This window comes from Ambystoma mexicanum, chromosome 4q, assembly GCF_040938575.1.
Source record: "Ambystoma mexicanum isolate Mex_15411 chromosome 4q, UKY_AmexF1_1, whole genome shotgun sequence".
NCBI lineage: Eukaryota > Metazoa > Chordata > Amphibia > Caudata > Ambystomatidae > Ambystoma > Ambystoma mexicanum.
In genome coordinates this window covers 888448687-888473350 of record NC_090928.1, presented here as the reverse complement: position 1 = coordinate 888473350, position 24664 = coordinate 888448687, and the positions used below count along the sequence as shown (strand labels likewise).

The 24664-nt window shown below is 44.6% G+C and overlaps 1 protein-coding gene across 4 annotated transcripts in view; it reads right to left on the bottom strand.

Moving 5' to 3' along the window:
* PREPL (prolyl endopeptidase like) overlaps positions 1-24664 on the bottom strand; it is a 915395-nt gene that overhangs the window by 7678 nt on the left and 883053 nt on the right. For all 4 annotated transcript variants that reach the window (XM_069608452.1, XM_069608451.1, XM_069608454.1 and 1 more), the window contains one exon: positions 2211-2296. In XM_069608452.1, the coding sequence (XP_069464553.1) occupies positions 2211-2296 (86 nt within the window). The remainder of the gene's footprint in view (positions 1-2210; positions 2297-24664) is intronic.

Here is a 24664-nt window from a genome sequence, read left to right as displayed (position 1 = left end):
TGGCGGACAGCAATAACAATTCCCATCTTTCAGAAAGATGATCGTGGGAATCGAGCTAACTATCGCCTCATTGCCTAATGGACATAGAGTGCAAGATATTTGCAGGAATCATTCTAAAGGACCTGGTGAAATGGGCGAACCAGGCAAATGTCACCTCGAAGTTCCAGACCGGATTTCTGAAGGGACTGTCCATGACACTAAATGGACAGGTCTTGAATACTCTAAACACCAGGCAAGATAAAGATTTTCATCTCTATGGGGCTTGGATAGACTTGTCTAGCGACTTTGACACTATAAAGCGCGGGAAACTGTAGGGCAAGTTAAAAAAATTGGGAATTCATGGCAGTCTTTTGGCCATCTTAATTTACATACAAGATAAAACAACGATACAGGTGATCTGTCTTCTCCCATCCCTACGGCCAAGGGTACAAAACAGGGATGCATTGTTGCAGCCTGCCTTTTCAAATTCTTTTTGGCTGACCTGTGGAATAAACTGGCACCACACTCAATGGCGCCGCCTAAAACTTGTAACTAAAGTGACATGTCCGTCCAACGCAGATGATGTGGTTTATTGGATCGTACCCCAATAGGCCTACAACATCTGATTGTAGCTTTCGAAAATTATGCCCATCAAAATGACCTCATTATTAATCCAACTAAAACCTTTGTCATGGCCTATAACCACTCTAAGAAAAAAGGTATAAGTGGCGTCAAATGGAATGTGGCAGACCAAACCTTACCTGTAGTAAAAGAACTAAATTATTTGGTTTTCATGATTAGATCAAACCCTTCAATTACAGCCCTAGAAGCTGATATAGGAAGTAAGGTTAATCAACTTGTTTGCAAATGAAAAAAATCCTCTCCACATATTGTAGATTCATCCTCTTACCCTTAATTAAGTTCTACAAGGGTAAGGTAATACTGATTCTTACGTATGGAATTGAAATTGAGAAATTGGCATCTAAGATCAATTGGGTCCGAATTAAGGGTTTAATTTGGAGAGAAGTTTTTAAATAACCTAGATCGCTGCCCATGGCTACGCTCCGGTATGAGTTGGGCCTCCAGTCTCTTAAATCCTATGTAGATTGGAGAAGGATCATGCTGTAATAGTCAATCTTAATTCCGGCTAAAAATTCTCAGTACGAGGACATTGGTGTGCTGATGATTCTCAGCCTGCAGACATTAAAGCTTGATGCGGTAGACATAACCACAAAATGTAATTCCTCAGAAATAGAATTAATGGATAATCCTCTAAGGTTAAAAAAATCCATGTGCCATTCTGATTGGATTGCCACAAGGGCATCATTTATCAATATGAAATGCTTTGAGAATTTCCCAGTAAATGACAAACCCTTGGGCTATCTGCTGCCCTATTTAAGAAGGTTTCTGTATCCAAGATGGAGGGTAAATCTATTACGGTTTCGCCTAAATGTATTCACTACAAGAGTCCAATTGATCATGAGGAATAAGGGCCCATTGAAGGACAGCGTTTGTAATCTTTGTGACATAGGTGCCAAGTAGAATGTAAAACATCTTCTTGTAACGTGTGTTGGGCTCAACAAGCAAAGGATTGACCACTTCCTACGATTTGTTCATAAAGTTGATTGGTTGTATACAAACGAAGTTTGGGATCGAATTTCAGCAGGAAAGGAAACTTTCTTATCACTGGAGGTTCTAAGATTTCTGGAGGAAATCGATCCACTAATTAATGTTAAATGTTAATCTATCAGTGTTCCCCAGGTTGAGCTAAATTCTCTTTGTGCTCCTGTTTTCTCTCTTAATTGAGATTAATGAATTGTAAATGTGTATTTTAATTAGCATGCATGATGTATTTGACTAAGTGAATTTTTTATATTTGTATACCTTTTCCTTTCCGTACTGTGAAGTCATATGTTGACTAAACACAATAAAAAAAAAAAAGTCAACAGAAACTAAAGCTAATACGATTGGAAGCCAGGCATGCAAAAGAGCATTTGTGGATGATGCTAAACTCTTGCCTGTTAAATTTCTGAAAGATTTGGGAAAACCTTTTGAAGATGCTCATCATCCTAATTCACAATGCTGGATCATCCCAATCTTCAACTAGAGCTCCACCTGCCTAATATTCTATATAACTTGTATTCTTACAGTGCACTTTTAAAATCCAAAGCTTGCAGAGGTTTAAGTCCCCCCAAAAATATAAAATTCTATTATTTATTTTAATCACGTACCTCATTCAGTGAGCCCTCCCAAGATGACGTATTACAATGACTTCCTCCTGGTTGAATGCGTAGAACTACATTAGATGTCCGATAACCTGAAAAACCCATACATAACAATTCAGTTCAGCAATAAGCAAATCATTTTCATGTAAATCTCATATTGGTCCTATAACATCTTACATTGCCAATTTCCAATAAGCATTTTCTTTCCCCAAATCGTATTTTATTGATTGACATATTTATTTATATACAGGGAAGACCAATGCACTGTTGATTGCAAAAGAAAGTACAATAGATAAGATATCAGATTTGACTGGAAGCAATGAGCTTCTTACAATAGTGTGAGTTCAAGTGATATTCTGACCAGTTTGTGGTGGGGAGTAAATGTAACAGTTACTGGGTAAAATACATGGGTGGCCATGATGGATGAAGTGCTAGAGTGGAGGCAGAGAAAGTGAGGGACAAGGGCAAGTTAGAAGAGAGAGAAAAATGTTAGCTCAAAGCCAGATGAGAGATAGGTTAAAAGGATAACTTGGAGGAGAGGAGGAAGCCTGGTGACGGTAAGAGGAAGTAGGTGTGAAGTAAGGGATTTCAAATAGAGTCCTGACAACAAAGTTAATGATCTTGTCGAGAGGAGACAAAGCAGGGGAGACCAGAGAGGATGCTGGCACAGCAGTCAAGTTTAGAGGAGACAGGAGTGGTTAAGAGATGCTTGGCTGTGTTGAAAGGTAGGAGGTGCCTGATTTCCCTAATATTTAGGAAGTTGAGGCGAGCCGCCATAGGAGTTTTGTAGATGAAAGCTGGGAAGGTGTGAGAAGAGACATAGATGACACTGAGGTTTCTAGCTGAAGAGGAGTAGGGGATTGTGTCAGGTGGGAACTAGATCGGCAGGGGAGGAGATGAGAGTGAGAATTTAGCTGGGAAGAAGAGCAACTCTGTTTTATAAGAGTTTAACATCAAGAGAGGGCTTAGCCATCCAATATTCAATGACAGAGAAACAATTGGCAATTTTGATAGAGAGATCAGAAGAGAGTTCAGTAAAAAGAGAAGAAGACTTGGGTGCCACCCACGAAGAGTTGGTATGAGAACCCAAAGGAGGAGATTAGTGCCCTAAGAAAGATATGTTGAGTGTAAAGAGGAGGGGACCCAAAAACAGAGCCTTGTTGAACACCATCAGTTAGAGGAGTCAATTGAGAGTGCTGATGCTCCAGGAGACAAGAGCATTGGCAAGGTGCTAGGTAGGATTCAATCCTTGTGAGGACTCGATCACCAATCCGAAGACGAGAGAGAGTATTGATTAAAGTGATCGTCAGTGTCAAAGGCAGCAGACAGGTTAAGGAGAATTAGGATAGATCAGTTGGTGTGCTTAGCTGAGGTGATGAGGTTGGAGACATTCATGAGAGCAGTTCATGTAGAGTGACACAAGCAGGGACCTGCTTGTAGAGGGTCTCGAAGGTTGTGGATATCTAGGAAGTCGGTCAGATGGTTGTACACAACCATTTCTAGCACTTTAGAGTAGTGCGGAAGGAGAGACACAGGGCGAAAGTTCACCGGCAGGCTCGGGACTGCCTCTTGCTTTTTTAGGAGGGATGAAGGTGACCATTTTGAAAATAGACGGAAAGCAAGCAGAGTCAAAGGACAGATTGAAGAGTTCAGTAAGTTGAGAGGCCACTAAAGACGCAGTAGGATTGACTAGCTTATGAGCAAGAAGGTCTGATGGAGCAGAAAAGGAGTTAGCCTTTATCAGTAGAGATAGAACATCTTAAATATTAGTGTGACGTCAGTGGGTGAAAGAGGCAGCGGATGATGGTGGATTAGGTTGAGTGTAGAATGTAGGAGGAGGGGATGTAAGCAAGGTCAGGGAGAGACTAATTTGGGAAACCTTTTCAGCAAAGTAGTCTGCTACGTCTGTGAGAGTGGAGTTGATAGTCATACATTTAGGAGTGTGTTTAGAATGCCCTGCAGCCAGCAAAAAAGGTTGGAGTGAGAGTCGATGCTGAGGTAGAATTCCCCTTTGCTCTATCAAGAGAGGACTTGAGAGAGTTTAGGGCAGAGAGTTCCAGGTCTCGTGCTAGTGGGTATGCCTACTGCACAGCAGCCGACGCATGTCTGTGCAGAAACAGCTTAGGAATGGGGTGACCCATGGTTGAGGATGCTGAGATTTAGGGGTGCAAATTAGTAGTGGGAAGTGATAGGAGAATGAGTCATATAATAAGAATTGAAACTGGAGAAGGCAGGGATAGTGGAAAAGGCATTGGGTGTGAAGGAGGAGAGTGAGAACTGTAGGTCAGAGAGAAAGGGAGGAATGGCAGAAAGTTTAGATTTCCTTTTAGTAATAAGTGAGCCAAGTGGTGAGGAGAGGTCAGAGGGTGAAAAGGGGATGTGGTGGAAATAACAGCGTGATCAGATAGGGTTGGTGTGGTAGTAGTATTAGTGACAGAGAGAGGAGGAGATCAATATGAGATCCAAAGAGATACCCCGTTGTGGGTTGGTAGATTATGGATATAGTGGAGAACCTGGTCACTAGGAAAAGACAAAAGTTCAGATTTCTGAGAAGTGGTTGGAGAGGGAAGGTTAAAGTCATTTAAGAGAATGAGGTGATGTTTAGTAGAAAGAGAATCAGAAAGTTGCCTAAGTTCATCAAAGAATGGTCTGGTGAAGATGATGTGAAGCGAGTGAGAGATGGTGAATTCAAAAGAGGTAGGAGCGGACGTAACACAGCATTACCATCTTTCTCAAAATAATTGTTACAACTGTTTTTTTAACTCTTTTTTATTAGTTTACTTAGGCTTAACAAAAACAAAAAAAGGCAGCAATTCTGTTGAAAATAAGGTAGTGACGCTGACAATGATACCAGTACAAACGATGCAAATAATCATCACCATGAGCCTCTGGCATTACCAGGGGAGCAGCAAGCATTGGAAATTAAGTAACCAAATATGGACCCCAAATGCTTGTTGGCTGCGCAGACAGATGCAAAGTGGCACAATATTCAGTCTCTACATGATGACAGTACAGTATATCGGTTTTCCACTGTTCATGCTTAGGAGGGTACCCCAACCCCATGGCTACCCTTCTTCTCGCCAGGACCAACTGTAGACCCACAAGGCGCCTCACATACCCTGCCACCTCTTTCATATATCCCAACAGAGCTAAAATAGGGCAGGGGGTAACACTGTCTCCCCCCAATCACACTTAAAGAACCAAAGACCTCGACCCAAAAATCAGGCATTGCCACAACAAATGTACAAATGTGGCCGGTGACAAACCACATCTCTGACAAGCATCTGATGCCTCAGGGAAGAACTTATATAAATCAGCTGTGATGTAATATAAATGGTGCAAGAATTTAAAGTGGATTCATTTAAATGTACTGTTGAGTGCCACCGCTTTCATCTGGGCAAAGCAATACTGCCAAACAGCATCCGTATAAAGACTCAGAGAGAGTCTTCCCACTTTCTTCTAGAATCATCCGCCCAGCCCCCTGCAGTGTCAATCCTTTTTGCATATAGCCCCGATTCCAGCTTCCCAACACCCTCAGCGCTAATCACACTGTTCAGAACTGGATCCGTAGGAGGTGTCATGGGGAAGGTTGGAAACCATTCCTTCAACACATTCTGCAACCTGAAATGTGTTTCCCCTATATAAATATATTCAGCTAACCTTTTGTTTTCCAACCTTGTTTCTCTCCAACAATACCTTTTTTATTATAGTACCACAGCTGCATAATTCAAGATATGTAAACCCCTCCCACACCCCAACATCAGATCCTGAGCATTTTGTTGTCTTATGCCTCCCACATGTACTCCAGTGTTTTACCCCTCAGAGTGATTGATACCATAATCTTCTCTTTCCTCTCTAGGTTATAACATGCTCCACCCCTTCTGTCCTTTCCTCCACACTCATATACTTTGTTTGTAGATGGGAACCATTCCTCTTCCAGCTTTCATTGTGGGTCATTGATCATATACGTCAACATTTCCATAATAAATCTCTCCTCCGCCACCCTTATCCAGTCCCTCTTAGTGAATCATTTATTAATTTTCCAATACTTAACGACATTAACTCTTGCTGCTAAAAACAGATTACGCCCCATCTGATCTAGAGCCACAAATATGCCCTCCTCCTCATCCTCCTCCAACCCAAATAGGATCAGGAGCAGGTCCAGGCTCCTTACAACCCCATCCACCTCTTTGATTCATGAGTGGACCTCTTCCCAGTAAATGTGTCAAGCTCTTTACAACCCCTCCACCAAAGGGGGGTGTTTTCCAGGCACATCTTAGAAAGCTCTATAGGGGATACTGCCACCAGTGAAGTAACATATGGGTGTGTAATTTGCATTGCAGCGCTTTTGAGTTTCGGGCCAAACCTTGGCACATATGGTTCCATAGGGAAGCGTCGATCTCTCTACCCTGGTCTTCCTTCCACTGTTCTATAACACATAATGGATCTGTGGGTTCTGCCTGATAAATTCACTAGTACAATATAGATATCTTCCCTTTCTCATCCTTCAAGGTCAGTAGGTGTTAAATCCCTACTCAGGTTTTCTCCCCATTAACTTGAAGGTATAGGAAGGTGGAGAGTGTCTCTTTTCACCTTTTCTCATAGCCCTGGGTAATAGTCGAGAAGAGGTCCTTTAAATTCTTAGAAAGTGTACCTGCGAGGTGTCTGATATTGTGGTCTGCAATCAATTATAAAGCCATGTTCTAATAATTATTGCCGCAATCCTGGTGGGAGTTGCCACACTGGTAGAACCATAGACTTTGTATAATTTACCTTGAAGCCTGAACTCAGTTCATATGGCTGGATTTCGGCTAGGAGGTGGGACTTCTGTTGGTTCATTGACATACATTACCATGTAATTCGCAAATAGCCTGAACTCAGTTCATATGGCTGGATTTCGGCTAGGAGGTGGGACAACGATTCTGTTGGTTCATTGACATACATTACCATGTAATTCGCAAATAGGGCCAATTTATAGATATCTTCCCTTTCTCATCCTTCAAAGTCTCATTACGACCCAGGCGGTAAGTTACCGCCTGGGCCGTGACTTTACCACCATGGCGTAAACTACGTTTACGCCATGGTGGTTGGCGGACTTACCGCCCCATTCCGACCTAGGCGGGGCGGTAAGTCCCCAATCCCCATTTACCCTTCCCCATTCCCATTTTTGCCCCATAGGGCATAATGGGAGTGGGGAAGGCGTTAATTACGCCACCGTAAATTACGGTGGCGTAATTAACTCCATGGTCCCTTAGCGCCATGGATTTTAACACCTGCTAAAAGCAGGTGTTAAAAGCACCATGGCGCTAGGGGACCTCGTAATCAGGCGGTAAGGGTCGGCGCTGTTAACGCTGCCGTAAACCCCTTACCGCCTGAGTTGTAATGAGGCCCAGTATGTGTTAAATCCCTACTCACGTTTTCTCCCCATTAACTTGAAGGTATAGGAAGGTGGAGAGTGGGCCTACCTGTAATACGTCTTGTAGCTTCGTTAGGGATATCAAATCTCTACCTTGTCCCGCATCTTTCTCGCCTCTTTCAACCCTGCTTCATACCATGCAAGAAAGCGATTCGGATCAGTGATGCTATCCCTAATTTGGGGAGCCCATATACAACTTAATGGTGAGGGCCACATAGAGAGCCATCTGCCGCACCCTCTCTCCTTCCAGAGTTCCCAAAGGCCTGCAGAACAAGATGTCCAAGGATCCTATCTGAAATTTTATTACACGGTATCCAGAACCAGTCACCGATTGTGACAGGGTGCACAACCACGTTCTCAAGAGGAATGCACTATTTCACAGAATGGGCATCCAGATGCTATATCAGAACTCTGAACAATGCTTCTTTGTAGTAGGTTTCCAGGTCTGGCAATCCTACCCCATCCTGCTCTCTGGGGAGAAGGAGGGTAGCATATTTGATTCTACGCTTGGACCCCACCCAAAGGAATTTCAAAAATGTCCCTTTCACTTCCCCAAGGAAGTTCCCTGGGAAACTGTGGGCAACTTTAGAAAGAGATATAAAAACTTTGGGAGGATATTAATTGTGATTATATTCAAGCAAGGTATCCAGGAAAATGTCTCTTTTAACCTTTGCTCATAGCCCTGGGTAATAGTCGAGAAGAGGTCCTTAGATTCTTAGGAAGTGTACCTGCCAGGTGTCTGAAATTGTGGTCTGCAATTATAAAGCCATGTTCTAATAATTATTGCCTCAATCCTGGTGGAAGTTGCCCCACTGGTAGAACTATAGACTTTGCATAATTTACCTTGAAGCCTGAACTCAGTTCATATGACTGGATTTCGGCTAGGAGGTGGGACAACGATTCTGTTGGTTCATTGACATACATTACCATGTAATTCGCAAATAGAGCCAATTTATAAGTCTTGTCCTGCACTTAAAAACATTTTACATGTTTATTATCTCACATCCTAATGGCAAGTGGTTCCATTACAAGCACATATAACAGGTGGAGAGAGGGCATCCCTGCCATCGTCCATTTTGCAGGGGTATGTCCTCTAATTAACCATGACCAATACTCTGGATACAGGGTTGGAGGCTAGTGCCTTCACCTACTTAAGCCAATTTGGCCCAATTCCAAGTTTGAGCACACTGTGTAGGAATGTCTAGCTGACCCTGTCAAAAGCTTTTTCAGTGTAAAACGGGTTCATGATTGAGTCAGCCTGGCATCTCCCCAGGAACACCAAATAGTTCAGGATATATCTCAAATTGTCTGACCCTGGTCTGTTCTTCAAAAGCCCGGCCCGGTCTTCATGGACCAACATGGGGAGATGTTGTTCGAGTCTAGTGGCTGTGACGATTCATGGGATCACGTTACTTCTCCCCAAGCGGGAGCCCTTCCCTGTGAAGCTAGGGAGGTGTGCCCGCTATGCAACATTCCCCGTAGGGGTGGTGGAAAGCAGGACCTCACAGGGAGAGACTACCCTCATGCGGACCAGGACTCCTGTTCCATGATGGAACACCCTAACCCTCTTGCCCTGAGACTATGAAACCCATAAAGTCTGCTGAAAAAACTACCTGAAAGCACTATTGTATGTTATTGCAATACTCCTTCCTTTCTTCCTGTAAGAATTGATAGCACCAAGACAAAGTAGACATACAGTCTGATCTTAAGTCATCTTCCAAGAGTACTGTGAAGAAGATGATTGATGGAGTTATGCAAACTACTCCTTTGCCAAGTACAGAAGGTACTGGGAAGAGGTGCCCAAGAGGAGGCATGAAGAATACACAGTGGACAAAAACAAAGGACTATGACACTCCGCTGGGGAGGTCCCAGCTGTTAGACATACAAATAGAGAAAGGACTCAATTAGAGGCAAAGCAGGCATGAAGCCTGACAGACCTAGAATGTTCGAACCTGGAGGCAAGAAGGTACGCCGGAAAAGCAAACCTTCATTCAGGAGGACACCGACAGCAGGGCACAGGAGTCCTTTGGTGGGCGAGTGGTCGATTAACTGCGCCGACACTACCTGGTTGGAGACCCCACAGAGCCCAAGCACAGCAGCGGGGAGCGGAAAGAGAAGCAAGGAGAGCTTTCAGCGGAAACACATCAAGCCCAACACACCAGGAAGAACCAGTGACGTGCCCCCACCAAAGAAGAACAGGAGTCACAGGATACCCGGTAAGGGATTGGAGATGGGTGCTGAATGTAAAGAAGGCATCAGGAGTAATCTCACTCGTTGCAGTAATTGTAGCAAGAGTACCGAATGGGAAGAAAGCCTCAGGAATAATTTCCCTAATCTCAGTATTTGTGCCAGAAGTACTGAATGGGAAGAAGACATCATGAGTAATCTCCCTCGTCTCAGTAGTTGTGTTAAGACTATTGAATGGAAAGAAAGCCTTGGGAGTAATATCCCTAATCTCCAGAGTTGTCATAAAAGTACCAAGTGTGGAGGTTACATCACAAGTGCTCTTCCTCGTTTTAGTTGTTGTGTCAAAGAGACTAAAAGAGAAGAACATATCGGGAGTAGTCTCCCTCAACACTCTATCCTCCAGAGGGACACTAAGGCCACAAAAACAGTCTCCGTTGTCAGAGTGTTAGAAGGAACCAAGGACACTATGGGAATAGTTCCCCTTGTTTTCACAGACAAGAGGAAGGTAAAGAAAGTCAAGGAATAACTGTTTATTGGAAACAAAGGAGTGTATGACCTTTAAGAAAGCCCTGAGAGAAGCCTGGGATGAATTGCAAAGGTTGATAAAAACTGTTGCAGGAAGTTATCCACAGATAGCCGACAGCAGAACCAACTGAACCAGGAGAAGGGAGTCATTCTCCTAGTTTTCCACATAATTGTTGTATCTGAAATGCAAAATGTTACCAGACAGCAGCCTGGAGGCTGACCAAGTTGACCAGGAGAAGATAACCATTGATGAACTGTTGGATCAGGAGAAGGGAGTATTGTCTACAAGTGCAGAAGTTGAACTATTATCAAAAACTAATAGAAATATGTCTGTAGTGCTGATCCCATTGAACCAGCAAAAGGGAATCACTCTCCTGGAACTATTTATGTTAATGTCTTTTGTTAGTGATAGGGCTAGAGTAGGCTAGTTTGGACAGAGGAAGGACCCATTGGGCCTCATTACAACCCTGATGGTGCAGTAAAAACGTGCCAGTAATTCTGTTTATCGACACGTAACTGCACTGGCAAAGTACAAGTTTGGTGGTGGGGCGGCCGGATTTACCTGCAGCTCTGAGCTTTCCCCCTCCGTTCTTTGGAGGTTATGTCCCCTCTAGTAAGTCTATCCAGTTGCACCAGCATATTTTGGTTCACCACTTACCCCCAATTATCCTGTGCCACTCTGGCCATTTGTTTACAGTTCCTAGGGCTTTATCTATGAACTGTAGCTGTTGTATGTTTGGGGCATATATTGCCACTAACATGAGTTTTCTCCCTAGGATATTCCCTTTTAACATTAACAGCATACCCTCTTGGTCTCACTTGACATTTAAATCATCTAGCTGAAAACATGGGCTCAACAAAATGCCCACTGCCTGTTTCTTAACCCTTGCAGATGACCAAACGCTTGGGCTATTGTCTTTCCTTTCGGTTTACGCTGCTCTTTCATTTTATAATGCATCTCTTGTACCAAAACTATTGAGAGCTTTTGTCTGTCTCTTACCAACTATGACCTTTATGAGGGTGAATTTAATCCTTTCACATTAAGGGTACCCACTTTTATTGTTCAATTCTGCATGTCAGTCATTTGAGGGACGCACAGGGCCACCATTCATTACCTTACCCTCAGTGTGAGGGTTTAGGGTTTCAATTGTTCTCGTCATCTTTGACTCCACACTTTCCTTCTCCACACATCTCCAAAAAGTCAAACTTTTTACTGCACCTGCTCAGAGGTACTCTGCCTTTCCTCTCTTTCCCTCAGAAGCTTAATGTCGCCCAAGCTCTGGTTCTCTCCAAGTTGAACTACTTTAACAGCCTCTTTCTAAATCTACCTATCTCCACTCCACCCTTTACAACTAATCCAGAACACGAGCGCGAGACTTGTCCTTGGCCTCAAGCCCTGGGATCGTATCTCTCCAGCTCTGAAATCCCTTCATTGGCTCCCGTGTGGATACAAGGATTACATTTAAAACCCTCTGCATTGTTCACAAGGCTTTCTGGGGCCTGGGTCCAAAACACCTTCAACTATACCTCTGTAAATACCTCCCCTCTCGAGCCCTTCGCTACTCTACTTCTAACTCCCTCAGGGTCAGTCGTTTTGCAAAGAAACAAGATGGGGTAGATCTCTGTCTTTCGGCTGGGGCCTCCCTTTGGAACAGCCTCCCTGCCACCTTGAAACTTGAGGAGAACCATCTCCAGTTCAGGAAGCACCTCAAGACCTTCCTCTTCGCTTCTGCCTTTGCCCCTCTTCTCCCCTGCTGATCTGTTTTATCTCTCGGCACTGTGCACCTGGCCACCCTCTGTCCTTCGGGCCCTGGTACCTGCTCACTCTGCCACCCTCCTGCACTGCCTCCGGGCCACCCCCTGCACTGGGGTCTGTATCTGTACTCATGCAGCTCCCCACCCACTTCTCTTTGCACTTATCAGATATACCCTATCTGCTTAACCTAGCACTTGCCACTTGCTGGCTGCCCTAACACCTTTATTTATTTTACATATTTGTTTATTCTGTTTCTCTCCTCCGTTCTGCACTTTCCACCTCTCCCCCTTCAATGCACTTCCCCCCTTTTCCCTTTACCATCTACTTGTGTGCTCTCAATGTCACTGGGCCTAGTAAGATCATTGTTTTTGTTCTCCCCTGTCCCCCTCCCTTTGCCTGGCCACGCTCTGAAACATTTATGATATTTTATTTATATTGCGCTCGTACACATCATACAATAATATCCATGTTGCTCATCATGGATCTTGCACCAAGATTCCCCTGCCAGTCTTGTAGCATCTGTGGTGCTTCCTCTGCACCTTTGAGTCTTTATGACAATCCTCCTATTCCAAGGAAAGTGATAACGGGTATCCCCATCAATATGTGTCCTTTTTCTGTAAGCAACGCCTTGAAGGGTTTACACTGGCATCTCCTCTCCAGTATCTTAACTTCAGAGCTCTCGAAGTGCATTGTACCTTTCTTCCTTGCCATGTTGAGAATATCCATTTTGTCACTGAAGTAGTGGCATTTAGCTACCACAGATTTTGGTCTTTCTGCTGGCCCTCCGTCCATGTGTAGGCTATCAGAAAGTATTGCTTTCCCCAGTCGTCAGATAGGGAGTGTAGAATTTGCTTCACTTTCCCTTCCAGCTCCACCATAGATTCTCATTTCCTCTGTGGAATCCCCACAAGGTGAATATTATTTCTCCTTTGCCGATTCTCCAAATCTTGCACTTTGATGGTGGGTTTCTTGTCTTTGAGTTCCAGTTCTACAAACACTTTTGCACAGCTTCCTGCCTTTACTTCTCAGGTGTGACTGGACCAGGGTACGTGTCCGTGTTGGGCCAGAGGACTAGGATGCATCCTCTAGCATTGGAACGCTATTCGCAGGTTCTTTGAAGCGTGATGAGTCACCCTTCCCAACCTCTGTTGCACTCACGGCTTGATTCTTCACGCTCTAGGAGTGAGGTGCAGCTTGTGTGCTTTGCAGGTGGAAGGCACTAGCCTCGTTGCTTTCTGCCTTTGCTCATCGGCCCGTGTGCTGATCACTTGTGAGGCACGGGCTGACAGGCTCATTCACGGGGCTCCTGCGTGTTTGGAACTGCTGAAACGCAGAGCCGAGGCTGCGCCTCGTTGCTTGGCGCGGTGGAGGGCCGTATGGTGAGGGCCGTCAGGAATGGTGGGGGGGTCCACGGTGGCAGGTTCCCCAAGTCTGCTATGTGTCCCACGGGGCCTTTGTGCGTCTCTGGGGTGCGGTGCGTGGTACTTTCCGGCGGCTATGTTATTTGCCTGGGGCTGCACGGGGCCCGCGGGACCACTCGCTCACCTGTGGTCAGGTCCGGATGAGGCGCTGGGCCCCTGCTCTGCCGTTGGGTCATGAAGTGAGATGTTAGGCTTGTGGCGGTGCTAGTTGGAGTTTCGTGCTCGTAGCCCTGTCAGTCAGCTAGGTTCTTATATGCGGCGCACACTCTGGGATTCTTTTTTCTTCTGTGATCCACACGTTGGTTCATCGGTCGGGTTTTAACCCTCCAGGGCAATGCAGCGGGGGGGTATTTTGTATTTGTATTTATCATTGCGCAAGGTGGTTGGAAGTCCGGTCCTCCGTTCGCCCCACGCAAGCGTGCGTTGTTTCCAGTTTCTCTTTTGTCCGGCAGAGGCATTCCAAGCCGCCTTTAATACTGGGCGATTTCTCCTTGAGTTAGGGCTCGATTCTCTCTGGGTTTTCAACGGTGTGAGGGGGCCTCTCTCATATGTCACCAGCTCATGTCCCAGGTCTGGGGGGGTCGGGAAGTGGGGGCTCAGAACCACTTTTTAGACCTCAGCAACAGAGTTCACACAAAGAGAGGACCCATCCGTGTGCCCCCTGGTGGCCGTCAGCTTGGTATACTTTTTTAACCAACATGATTGCAGAGGTGGTTCACGCCACACCACAGTTCGGCCAGACCTCAGAGACAATGCAATTCCTAATGCACTAAATGTGTTTGTGTACAGATCTTCCATGAGGCTGCAGGAACATGGTGCATTGTTTACTGGGTATTCAGTAGTGCAAGGACCAACCCTGAACTCACCAATATACAACCCTTTTTTACACTTGAACACCACCATCACAATCTGCCACAAGCATGCTTAGTACAGGTGGCAGAATTGGTGGCACCAACTAGAGCCTGTAATTTGCTTGATAAACAACATTTACAAAGGCAGTAGTTATGCATTTGGTGTGTACCACGACTTTGAGGTGTTGTGGAGGGAAAGAGTCTTCTTTTACTTTGAGGGTAGAGGTGGATTTACAGCTATCTCTGCTGCAAGTCAACAAAACGTCTCCCCACCGGCCTTCCCATTAAATTCCCAACATGTGTCACATCTGAAGAGATGTTAGCCTGGCAAAAGGAATGGTGTGCTCTAGACACATCTCAAGTGTCTAGGCACTATGACTGTAGACCAATAGCCTCAAAATTCTTGTACACGTATCTGGTGCACCAGCATGAGGTGGGACACTTTGGCAAGGCTGCAATGCTCTCCCAAATCAGCAACCAGTGTGTCAGAGAAACCCTGTGAGGCTCACACACCAATTTATAATGATGACAGAGACAGTTTTATTTTGTCTTGTAAGAAAAAGTAACCATTGTCACCATACTTAAAATGGAATTGACCAAAACAACATGACCTGTCTTTGAGACCCCTCATCTTCATAGTTCAGCCAGCCATATGCAAAATTTGAAACTGTGAATATTCTGGAAACTCATGCTAGGCTTTCCGGTAGAAGAACATCCACCTTCCACACACTATAACCCCTTCATTACATTGGGCCTTCTACAATGTTAACCTCCAGTAAACGTGTCACATGTCGAAACCTCCCAGGCAGTACCCATTCTATCTCGTCACTGGCCGCACTCCACAAGCGATCCTTTGTTTGAATCGGCCACCACTGATTTAGGAAGTCACATGGGTTTATAAGTCTGACACAAATTCTTGGAAAACAACAAAACAACAATTCTATACTGTGTGTCCAAACAGTTTGCAAAGAAACAAGTATTGCCCAAAGCAAACACGCAACAATATGTCAACGTATGACAAAGTCTGCTGAAATAATGGTTAGTGAAAAGCATATGAAACAAACAACCAGATGTGAAAGGGGGCAATGCTAAAGATATTTCCCACACGTCACATATCGGAGAGGATCACCATAGTTTGCCTCATTTACCAGGAGTAGGACATTGGTAAGAAAACAAAGGTAGGCCGGTTGGCAACATGGGGCCCCTTTATAAATCTTCAAATGGATTTCATACATATGCCTACAGTTGAACCGTACAAGTATGTTTTGGTAATTTCCGTTGTTTTTAGTGGGTAGGCTGGGGCATATCCCTGTAGTCATGATGAAGCCATCACAGTGGCAAAAAAGGATTTTGCAGGACTTTATACCCCACTGGGGCTTTATTAACTCAACTGACTGCGTTGAAGGGACTCATTTTGCTAATGAGGTGCTAAGAATGTTCATGTCCCTTAACAGGCCCTATTCAGTGGTAAAGTTGAAGGAAAGAATGGGGAACTAAAACTGAAATTGTTTAAAATATCTGCCCACCACAGTTGTCTTGGCAAGACACCCTACAATTAGCACTCATGCACATGAGGAGGTATGCCAAAAGAACTTTTGCCTTGTCCCCATATGAAATACTTATGTCCTGGCCACTACACCTTCCTTCTACTGCACCACCCACTTTCAACCCTACCTGTTTGACTTTGCAAGATAATAGTTATAATATTGTCAGGCGCTAACAGCGTGTCTCAGTTCTATTCGCTCAGAGGTCCAGGCGGAGTTGTCTGAAGCACCAATAGGGAAGAGACGACAACCAAGAAGAAGACCTGGTCTACATGAAAGAGCATTCCTGGACAACCTGCTTTCAGTCAGGGTGGAAGGGACCGCATAGGGTTCTACTCACCACTAACACCTTACAAAGTACAAGGGACCTCTGATCTGGATCCATGCATCCCACTCCAAGAAATTCCATGAGTGGCCATCGGATAGGGGAGAGTTTTACAGCGTTCTAGCAGGCAGTGGGTCCAGAGCACTTATACACCCAGCACTGTGTAAGCAATCCTGCACAGCAGGATCGCCTCACTACAACTTGGTCACAAGACCAAGGGTCAGCAGCACTGGCTCAGCATCTCCAGTGATCTAAATCCTCCATTATCTATTCTTATACATGGGCTCACAATTTCCGGTCTACAGGTATCCATCTTGTCCCCCTCCAGCCTGCTTCTGGCGGGTGGTTACATCACAACCCACGAGGACTGTGCCACCTGAGCATTGGGAGGGCTGTTCCACGATTTCCTGAGTCTTGGATTTCCTGAAAGTGTGTCAGGGTGCATGAGGGATAGCCGACAAAAGGCTCACAAGGACCTGGCTGTTCTGACAGGGTACAGTCCCATCACGGTGAGTATGGACGAGAAATGCAGTGTTCAATTTAATGGAAATGTTTGTCTCCTACATCGAAGCAAAGGACTGTTGGACGTTGACTAATGCTTGGCCCACCTCGATCAAGGTCGATCCCTGGTGGTGTCACCTGACTCCTTGGTCCGTAGGGATAACAGTTCAGGCACCGACACCTTGCTCAACACCATCCCAGCAGAACCTATCATTACAATAACCACTCACAATGCTGTGCTGTTTACAGATATGATACAATATGATTAGGTATTTATAACGCGCCTTTACACAAGTGTTTCTAGGCGCCACAAGACAAGGAGTGGAGACAGAGGAATGACAAGACAAATGATCTTACTAGGCCTTGTGACATTCAGATTGTAGAAGTGCAACAAGAAGTGCAGGGGACAGGGTGTGGGGAGAAGTGCAGGGAAGGGGTAAGAGGGGGAGTGCAGTCAGGGCAACAGGGCTCTGAGTAAGTGTCGGGACAGCAGAGGACTGCACGGGTGCAGTCCCAGACTAGAAGTGAAAGGTAGACCAGAAGGTAGTGCAGCATGACTGGTCGGGTGGGGTGGGGGGCTGGTCCCTGTTTGACTCTCCGGGCAACCTTGCCAACAGTCAGGGCGAGCAGACAAGTGGATAAGTAGGGGAGAGGGAAAGAGAAGGAATAAGAGAAGGTCTTGAGCAGCTACCACAATTCTAGGTGATCTGACTCAAGTCTGAGAGGGGTAGGGAGGCCATTCCACAGGGAGACACCTGCAGAGGAGAGAAATCTACACCCCACTCTCTGTTTGGAGAAGCGTCTCACCTGCAGAAAGTTTGAGGTAGCTGAGTGGAGGGGTTTAGAAGGAAGGTATTTAGGAAGAGAGTGTTGGATATAGAGAGGGCAACAGCCCCAGGAAGCCGTATGGATGATGCCGAGGGTCTTCAACCTAATCGGCGCGGCCACAGGGAGCCAGTGGAGAGATTTCAGAGCTGGAGATATGTGGTCCCTGGGCTTGAGGCTTGGGAATGGCTGTTGCAGTAGTCCAGCCTGGAGAGAACCTTCTTGGCAAGGTCCATGATGTGTGGGAAGGAGAGAGTGGAGTCGAAGATGGCGCCAACATTTTTTGCATCACAGGAGGGCGAGGCGAGGAAGCCCAAAGGGGGCGGCCAGCGGGAGAGAGAAAAAGCGGGAGCAGGGGTCCCAATAAGAAGGATCTCTGTCTTACTGGCATTAAGGCAGAGGTCATTAGAGGCGCCCCATCCCTGAATAGCGGATTGTCAGTCAGGAATGAGCGAGGAGGGAGAGGAGGCTGAGGGTAGCTTGAAAGAGAGCGGAGTGTCATCTGCATAACACTGAAAGGTAGAGGAGAAAGTAGAGAGCAGGGGAGTTGGGGGGGCAGATAGACATTGAAGAGCCAGGGTGAGAGGATAGAGCCCTGGGGAAGAACATGTAGAAAGAGGTGATGGAGAGAAAGGACCTAAGTTGGACCTGGGAGCGTCGGTCGAAGAGGAAGGAGGTCATCCTCGCCGGAGGATGACCTCCTTCAGGTCGATCCTTTGACCTCCGACAGGTCAAAGGATCGACACCAAAGGGTCGACAGGTCAAAGGATCGAATTTATTTTTGTTTTCACATATTTATTTTTGTGAAAAAAGTGGTTTTTAGCAAAAAAATGGGAGTTGCGGGGGGTAACCCCCCCAAAAAAAAAATGTGAAAAAAACAAAAAACAAATTCGATCCTTTGACTTGTCGACCCTTTTACTGTCGATCCTTTGACCTAGAACCGTTAGATAGCGCAGGGCACCAAACACCACTGGAGATCCTCCGGTAGTATTCCACCAGGTTGTCAGAAGTATCCTACCATGGTTGGGGATTGTAGAACTGGAGGCATCCTTCCTCAGCTTGTCAGAATCCTTAGAGGTCTTTCCCAACACCACCAGTTATGCCTTGTCAGCTATCCAGTCAGAAGTACACGCCCTAGCTACTGTCATGACAGACCAGATTAGCTTTACATTATTTGCTGGAATCACATGGTGGAATATGTGCGGTTATTAAATCCTCCAGTTGGTCTTATGCAGATTTGCAGAGTAGGCCAGATGCAGAAATTACAGGGATTAAGGAGTAGGCAACTCTCACAACATTGCATTATAGAATCAATTGCAACTAGATAATGTGCTGGCATGGCTCACGTTGTGGCTACCAGATGTAAGGAAAAGCCTCAAGAAGGGGCTGGTGGTTGAGGAATTGGTGATTTTGCTGATATGTTTTGCTTGTACTGCTACGATGTGCTCTTGGCTTCGCCTCCACTAACTGTTGCCGGGGGAAGAGAAGTACTACTGAGCATATTCTCCTTCTTGCCCATGTCCACATTGCTCTCCAATGCCCTGCCAACTCGTGATTACAATGATTTATTTATTATCTATTGAACTGCCTGAGTCCACCAAGGACAAAAGCTCAGCACTATAACAAGAGTTCTCCCGGCACACATCCATTTCCTTGGAGGAATCCGGTGCTTTGTGACTGACACAAAAGATGGGACTGTGGGGGCCGCTCCTTAAACTAAGGCAGACAATGATCTGTGTTTTCGCTAACCTGTGCTTTTCATATTTTTCCTATCTGCCTTGCCATAAGTATCCATGTGTGTGTGCCACGTCAAGTTCCACGTCCTTGTCTCTGTACATGCAGACCCTCACTCCGATACATTTCTCAGAACTAAAGGTGTCAGGACAGACTGCCTTCTGATATCTGTCTCTGTGTGGTTATTATGCGGAAGCATGTTTCCCTTTGCAGCTACCCAGATGTCAGAAGGAACTTAACTATGGCTCACCTTCCACACAAGAAAAGTTCCAGTAGGCACCACTGCACCTAAGAAAATATAATTTAGAGTGAGGTGTGAGGGGGATCCTGGTCTGCCATTCATTATTCCAAGGAAGGTGAATTGAGCACCTGGGGTTTTAACTTGTCAGGAAGCTCTTTCCCCAAAGCAAAAAGTGAATATCTCACATAGCCATTAACACTTTACCTAGAGTAATGGGTGGAGTGCTCAGCCTGCCACCTCCTCTCATTTAACAATTCCCTGATCATTTTTGCACATGTGTACAAGGCCCACTGCTATAGATGCCAACCCATTTCAGTCATTCAAGGGTGCCTCGGGACATCCTTTCACAATTACGTTACCAGAGATAAACCACGACCATTATGTCCACATCAGATGGAAGTTCCAAAAGGCCCATCACGGTCTGCAATGTCTGCGCCCTGCATTAACATGTTAAAATTCTATGGTTCAACACAAAAATGTGCATACCAACTAAACCACCCACACAGCAATGTAATACCCCTCCCAACAGACAAACATCACAAAACTACAATTCTCTAACCAATTTATACAGCACAGTGCTGACCAATGCAACCTCAAACTATGGTCATACAAGACTCCCACCTGGACACAGACTCACAGAGGACACGAACCACATAGAAAAAGAACCACACACAGTAACTGGGAACTTCTGAAATCTGCACATCAATACAGAAGCAGAGCTATCGTGCATATTCCCTCTTTCCCCACTAACCAAACCCAACGCCCTTTGCCTTCAGATCCACCAAATTACCAAAAGAGCTTGCAAATGGCAGCAGAAGGCGAGCAAAAATCTAGAAACATGGCATAACACAAAACTCCCAGATTTATCCCAAAACCTTCATAAGAGGAGAGGATTCTGTACATCCCTGCTTGATTATAAAGAATATGAAGTATGTCCAGCAAGATCGATACATTTGACTGCATCATAGCCGAGAGAAAAGACATGTGGACAAAAATAGATTTCACCTCCAGAACTTTCATTAGTAGTTTGTTATTCTGACAGGGCAACAGACAGTGAAGGCAGTACCCCAACTCGGCAGTTAGTCTTAATGATTTTGGCTGGGGATGGCACTGAGAATGCATGCCCTTCAAAAAGATTGGCTTTCATCAATCACTAGTGAATATCTGTTTAGGTGAAGAAAAGAATGGCAATACGAAACATTTGCAGATATGTGATTGAAATTTCGGCCAAGTGCAGTTAAACACTTTGCATCTTGGGTCTAGCCATAAGAATTGTCAGAATAGCAGCAATAAGGTCCAGAAGGTACTAAAAATATTGTAGAATGCCAAGAAGAGAATATTATTGCTCTCTAAATATCCGAGACTTGTGTGCAGAGTTGAAGGTGCAGGCCTCGTTTGTGTCTCAGACAAAATCTATGAAAATCAATAACTAAAACAGTGTCAAAAAGTATATTTTTACGTTCACCGGGAGGCCAAGCTCAAAGTGAAGAGCAGGCAATGTCTGAAAATTCAATCTAGCCTGTTTGTCACCCAAATAAGGGTACATCTGAAGCCCCAGACATTCAAAGTAGTTGCCACTACAGCCATGATCTGGGTAAATATTATTGGAGCCAAGTTGAAGCCAATGGGAAGAACTTTTTAATCAAAGTGTCTAGGAGCCAGAGAGAGCCCTGTGGGTTTTCCATGAGCATGGAATATGTGTCACATTACTATGACTGTGATGTTTGTTTACACTCTCGTATCATTTTTTCATGCATACAGGGGGTTTTCTTTTTGGCGCGCATGAAACGGTTGAGAATGTGGATGGTAGGCTCCACCAGCAAGGGGAGCGGGGGTTGTCTGTGAGGTGATTTCACCTCAGGACTGTCGCGGGCCCCCGTGCTGGTGGAGAGAGTTGGAGAATCGCTGCAGAGGATAAGTGGCCGGAGGAGATCGGTAGGGGGAGTTCAACAGAGAGGCGAATGAAGAGAGGAGCTTGAGCCTGCCACTGAGGGCATCCCGGCCCTCTGGAGTCCAGTGACAGTCCCTTTCGCTAGGCCATCTGCCTGGCGTAAGCCAGTCTCTCTCCCCCACCCAGGGTCAAGGGAGTGTGCGGGGTCCATTGGTTAAGGGCGCACTTGGTGGGTGTTTTTCCGCTGGCTCGCCACCGCTACGTAGAGAGAGAGAGAGAGAGAGAGCGAGAGAGTGTGGGGCTGTATTGCGCAAAGAACATTGAGACAGGTAGGAGAGGGAAATACTAAGAACGGGCCCCGAGCCCTGCGTGAGCCGCCTGCCGGTGTACACGTGGCCCGTGGATGGCCCTGACGGATGATATATTTCTCCTCTCGGGGTCCATGTGGGACGCTGAGAGGGATGTAAGGTAACCCACGCTCCGTGTATAAGGGGTTTTGGAGGACTTTGGGTATGCTGTGATGAAAGCGTTGTGGTGCCCTTAGGAGTTTGGGCCACCCCGATGCTTGAGGGGTCCCCCGTTATCTCTCAGGTGGCCAGTCCGTGGCCCATGCTGGTATAGTGGGGTGATTGACCCGGGTCTCAGGTGACATATTAGCCTGAGGGGGAACAGTGATTTACACTCCCTGTTAGAGGTACTCTTCACCCGCTCTGGGGGGCAGAACACGATTCTTTCCTAACGTTGTACTGAGGAAGGGATACAGCCTGGTATCTAGACTGAGGAGTTATGACAAAAGCTGTGGGAGTGTGGTACCTCCCAGTGGTAGTCTTTATCTACCAGTATGAGGGGGGAGTGGATTCAATCAAGTTGAATATTTACATGATATATGTGAATATTTATTTACCAAAAGGTAAACGAGCACTTCCTCATTTGAACATACATGCTATATTTTGAATATATATTTACCAGAGGTGAAAGCACACTTTCTCGTGTGACCCACATGCTATATTTGAAAATGTATTTACCAATGGTGTATGCACACTTCCTCATGTGACATACCTGATATATTTGAATATTTATTTACCAAAGGTGAAGGCGCACTTCCTCATTTGACATATATGCTATATTCTGAATATGTATTTACCAAAGGTGAAAGTGCACTTTCTCGCGTGATCAACATGCTATATTTGAAAATGTATTTACCAATGGTGAATGCACTCTTTCTCACGTGACATACCTGATATAATAGAATATTTATTTACCAAAGGTGAAGTTGCACTTTCTCATGTGAGCTACATGCTATATTTGAATATTTATTTACCAAAGGTGAATGCGCGCTCTCTCATGTGACATATCTGATATAGTTGAATATTTATTTACCAAAGGTGAAGGCGCACTTTCTCATGTGAGCTACATGCTATATTTGAATATTTATTTACCAAAGGTGAATGTGCGCTCTCTCTTGTGACATATCTGATATAGTTGAATATTTATTTACCAAAGGTGAAGGGGCACTTTCTCATGTGAGCTACATGCTATATTTGAATATTTATTTACCAAAGGTGAATGCGCGCTCTCTCTTGTGACATATCTGATATAGTTGAATATTTATTTACCAAAGGTGAATGCGCACTTTCTCATATGAGCTGCATGCTATATTTGAATTTTTATTTACCAAAGGTGAATGCGCACTTCCTCATTTGACATATATGCTATATTCTGAATATTTATTTACCAAAGGTGAATGCGCACTTCCTCATTTGACATATATGCTATATTCTGAATATGTATTTACCAAAGGTGAAAGCGCACTTTCTCGCGTGATCAACATGCTATATTTGAAAATGTATTTACCAATGGTGAATGCACTCTTCCTCACGTAACATACCTGATATAATAGAATATTTATTTACCAAAGGTGAAGGTGCACTTTCTCATGTGAGCTACATGCTATATTTGAATATTTATTTACCAAAGGTGAATGCGCACTCTCTCATGTGACATATCTGATATAGTTGAATATTTATTTACCAAAGGTGAAGGCGCACTTTCTCATGTGAGCTACAGGCTATATTTGAATATTTATTTACCAAAGGTGAATGTGCGCTCTCTCATGTGACATATCTGATATAGTTGAATATTTATTTACCAAAGGTGAAGGCGCACTTTCTCATGTGAGCTTCATGCTATATTTGAATTTTTATTTACCAAAGGTGAATGCGCACTTCCTCATTTGACATACATGCTATATTTTGAATATGTATTTACCAAAGGTGAAAGCGCACTTTCTCGTGTGATCTACATGATATATTTGAAAATGTATTTACCAATGGTGAAGGCGCACTTTCTCATGAAAGCAACATGCTATATTTGAATTTTTTTTTACCAAAGGTAAATGCGCACTCTCTCATGCGACATACCTGATATATTTGAATATTTACCAAAGGTGAAGGCGCACTTGCTCATGTGAGCTGCATGCTATATTTGAATTTTTACTTACCAAAGGTGAATGCCCTCTTTTTCATGTCACCTACCTGATATATTTGAATATGTATTTACCAAAGGTGGTGGCACACTTCCTCATGTGATCTACATGATATAGGTGAATACTTATTCACCAAAGGGGAATGCGCAATGCTTCATGTGAGCTACCGGATATATTTGAATATTTATTCACCAAAGGTGAAGGCGCACTTTCTCATGTGAGCTACATGCTATATTTGAATATTTATTTACCAAAGGTGAATGCGCGCTCTCTCTTGTGACATATCTGATATAGTTGAATATTTATTTACCAAAGGTGAAGGGGCACTTTCTCATGTGAGCTACATGCTATATTTGAATATTTATTTACCAAAGGTGAATGCGCGCTCTCTCTTGTGACATATCTGATATAGTTGAATATTTATTTACCAAAGGTGAATGCGCACTTTCTCATATGAGCTGCATGCTATATTTGAATTTTTATTTACCAAAGGTGAATGCGCACTTCCTCATTTGACATATATGCTATATTCTGAATATTTATTTACCAAAGGTGAATGCGCACTTCCTCATTTGACATATATGCTATATTCTGAATATGTATTTACCAAAGGTGAAAGCGCACTTTCTCGCGTGATCAACATGCTATATTTGAAAATGTATTTACCAATGGTGAATGCACTCTTCCTCACGTAACATACCTGATATAATAGAATATTTATTTACCAAAGGTGAAGGTGCACTTTCTCATGTGAGCTA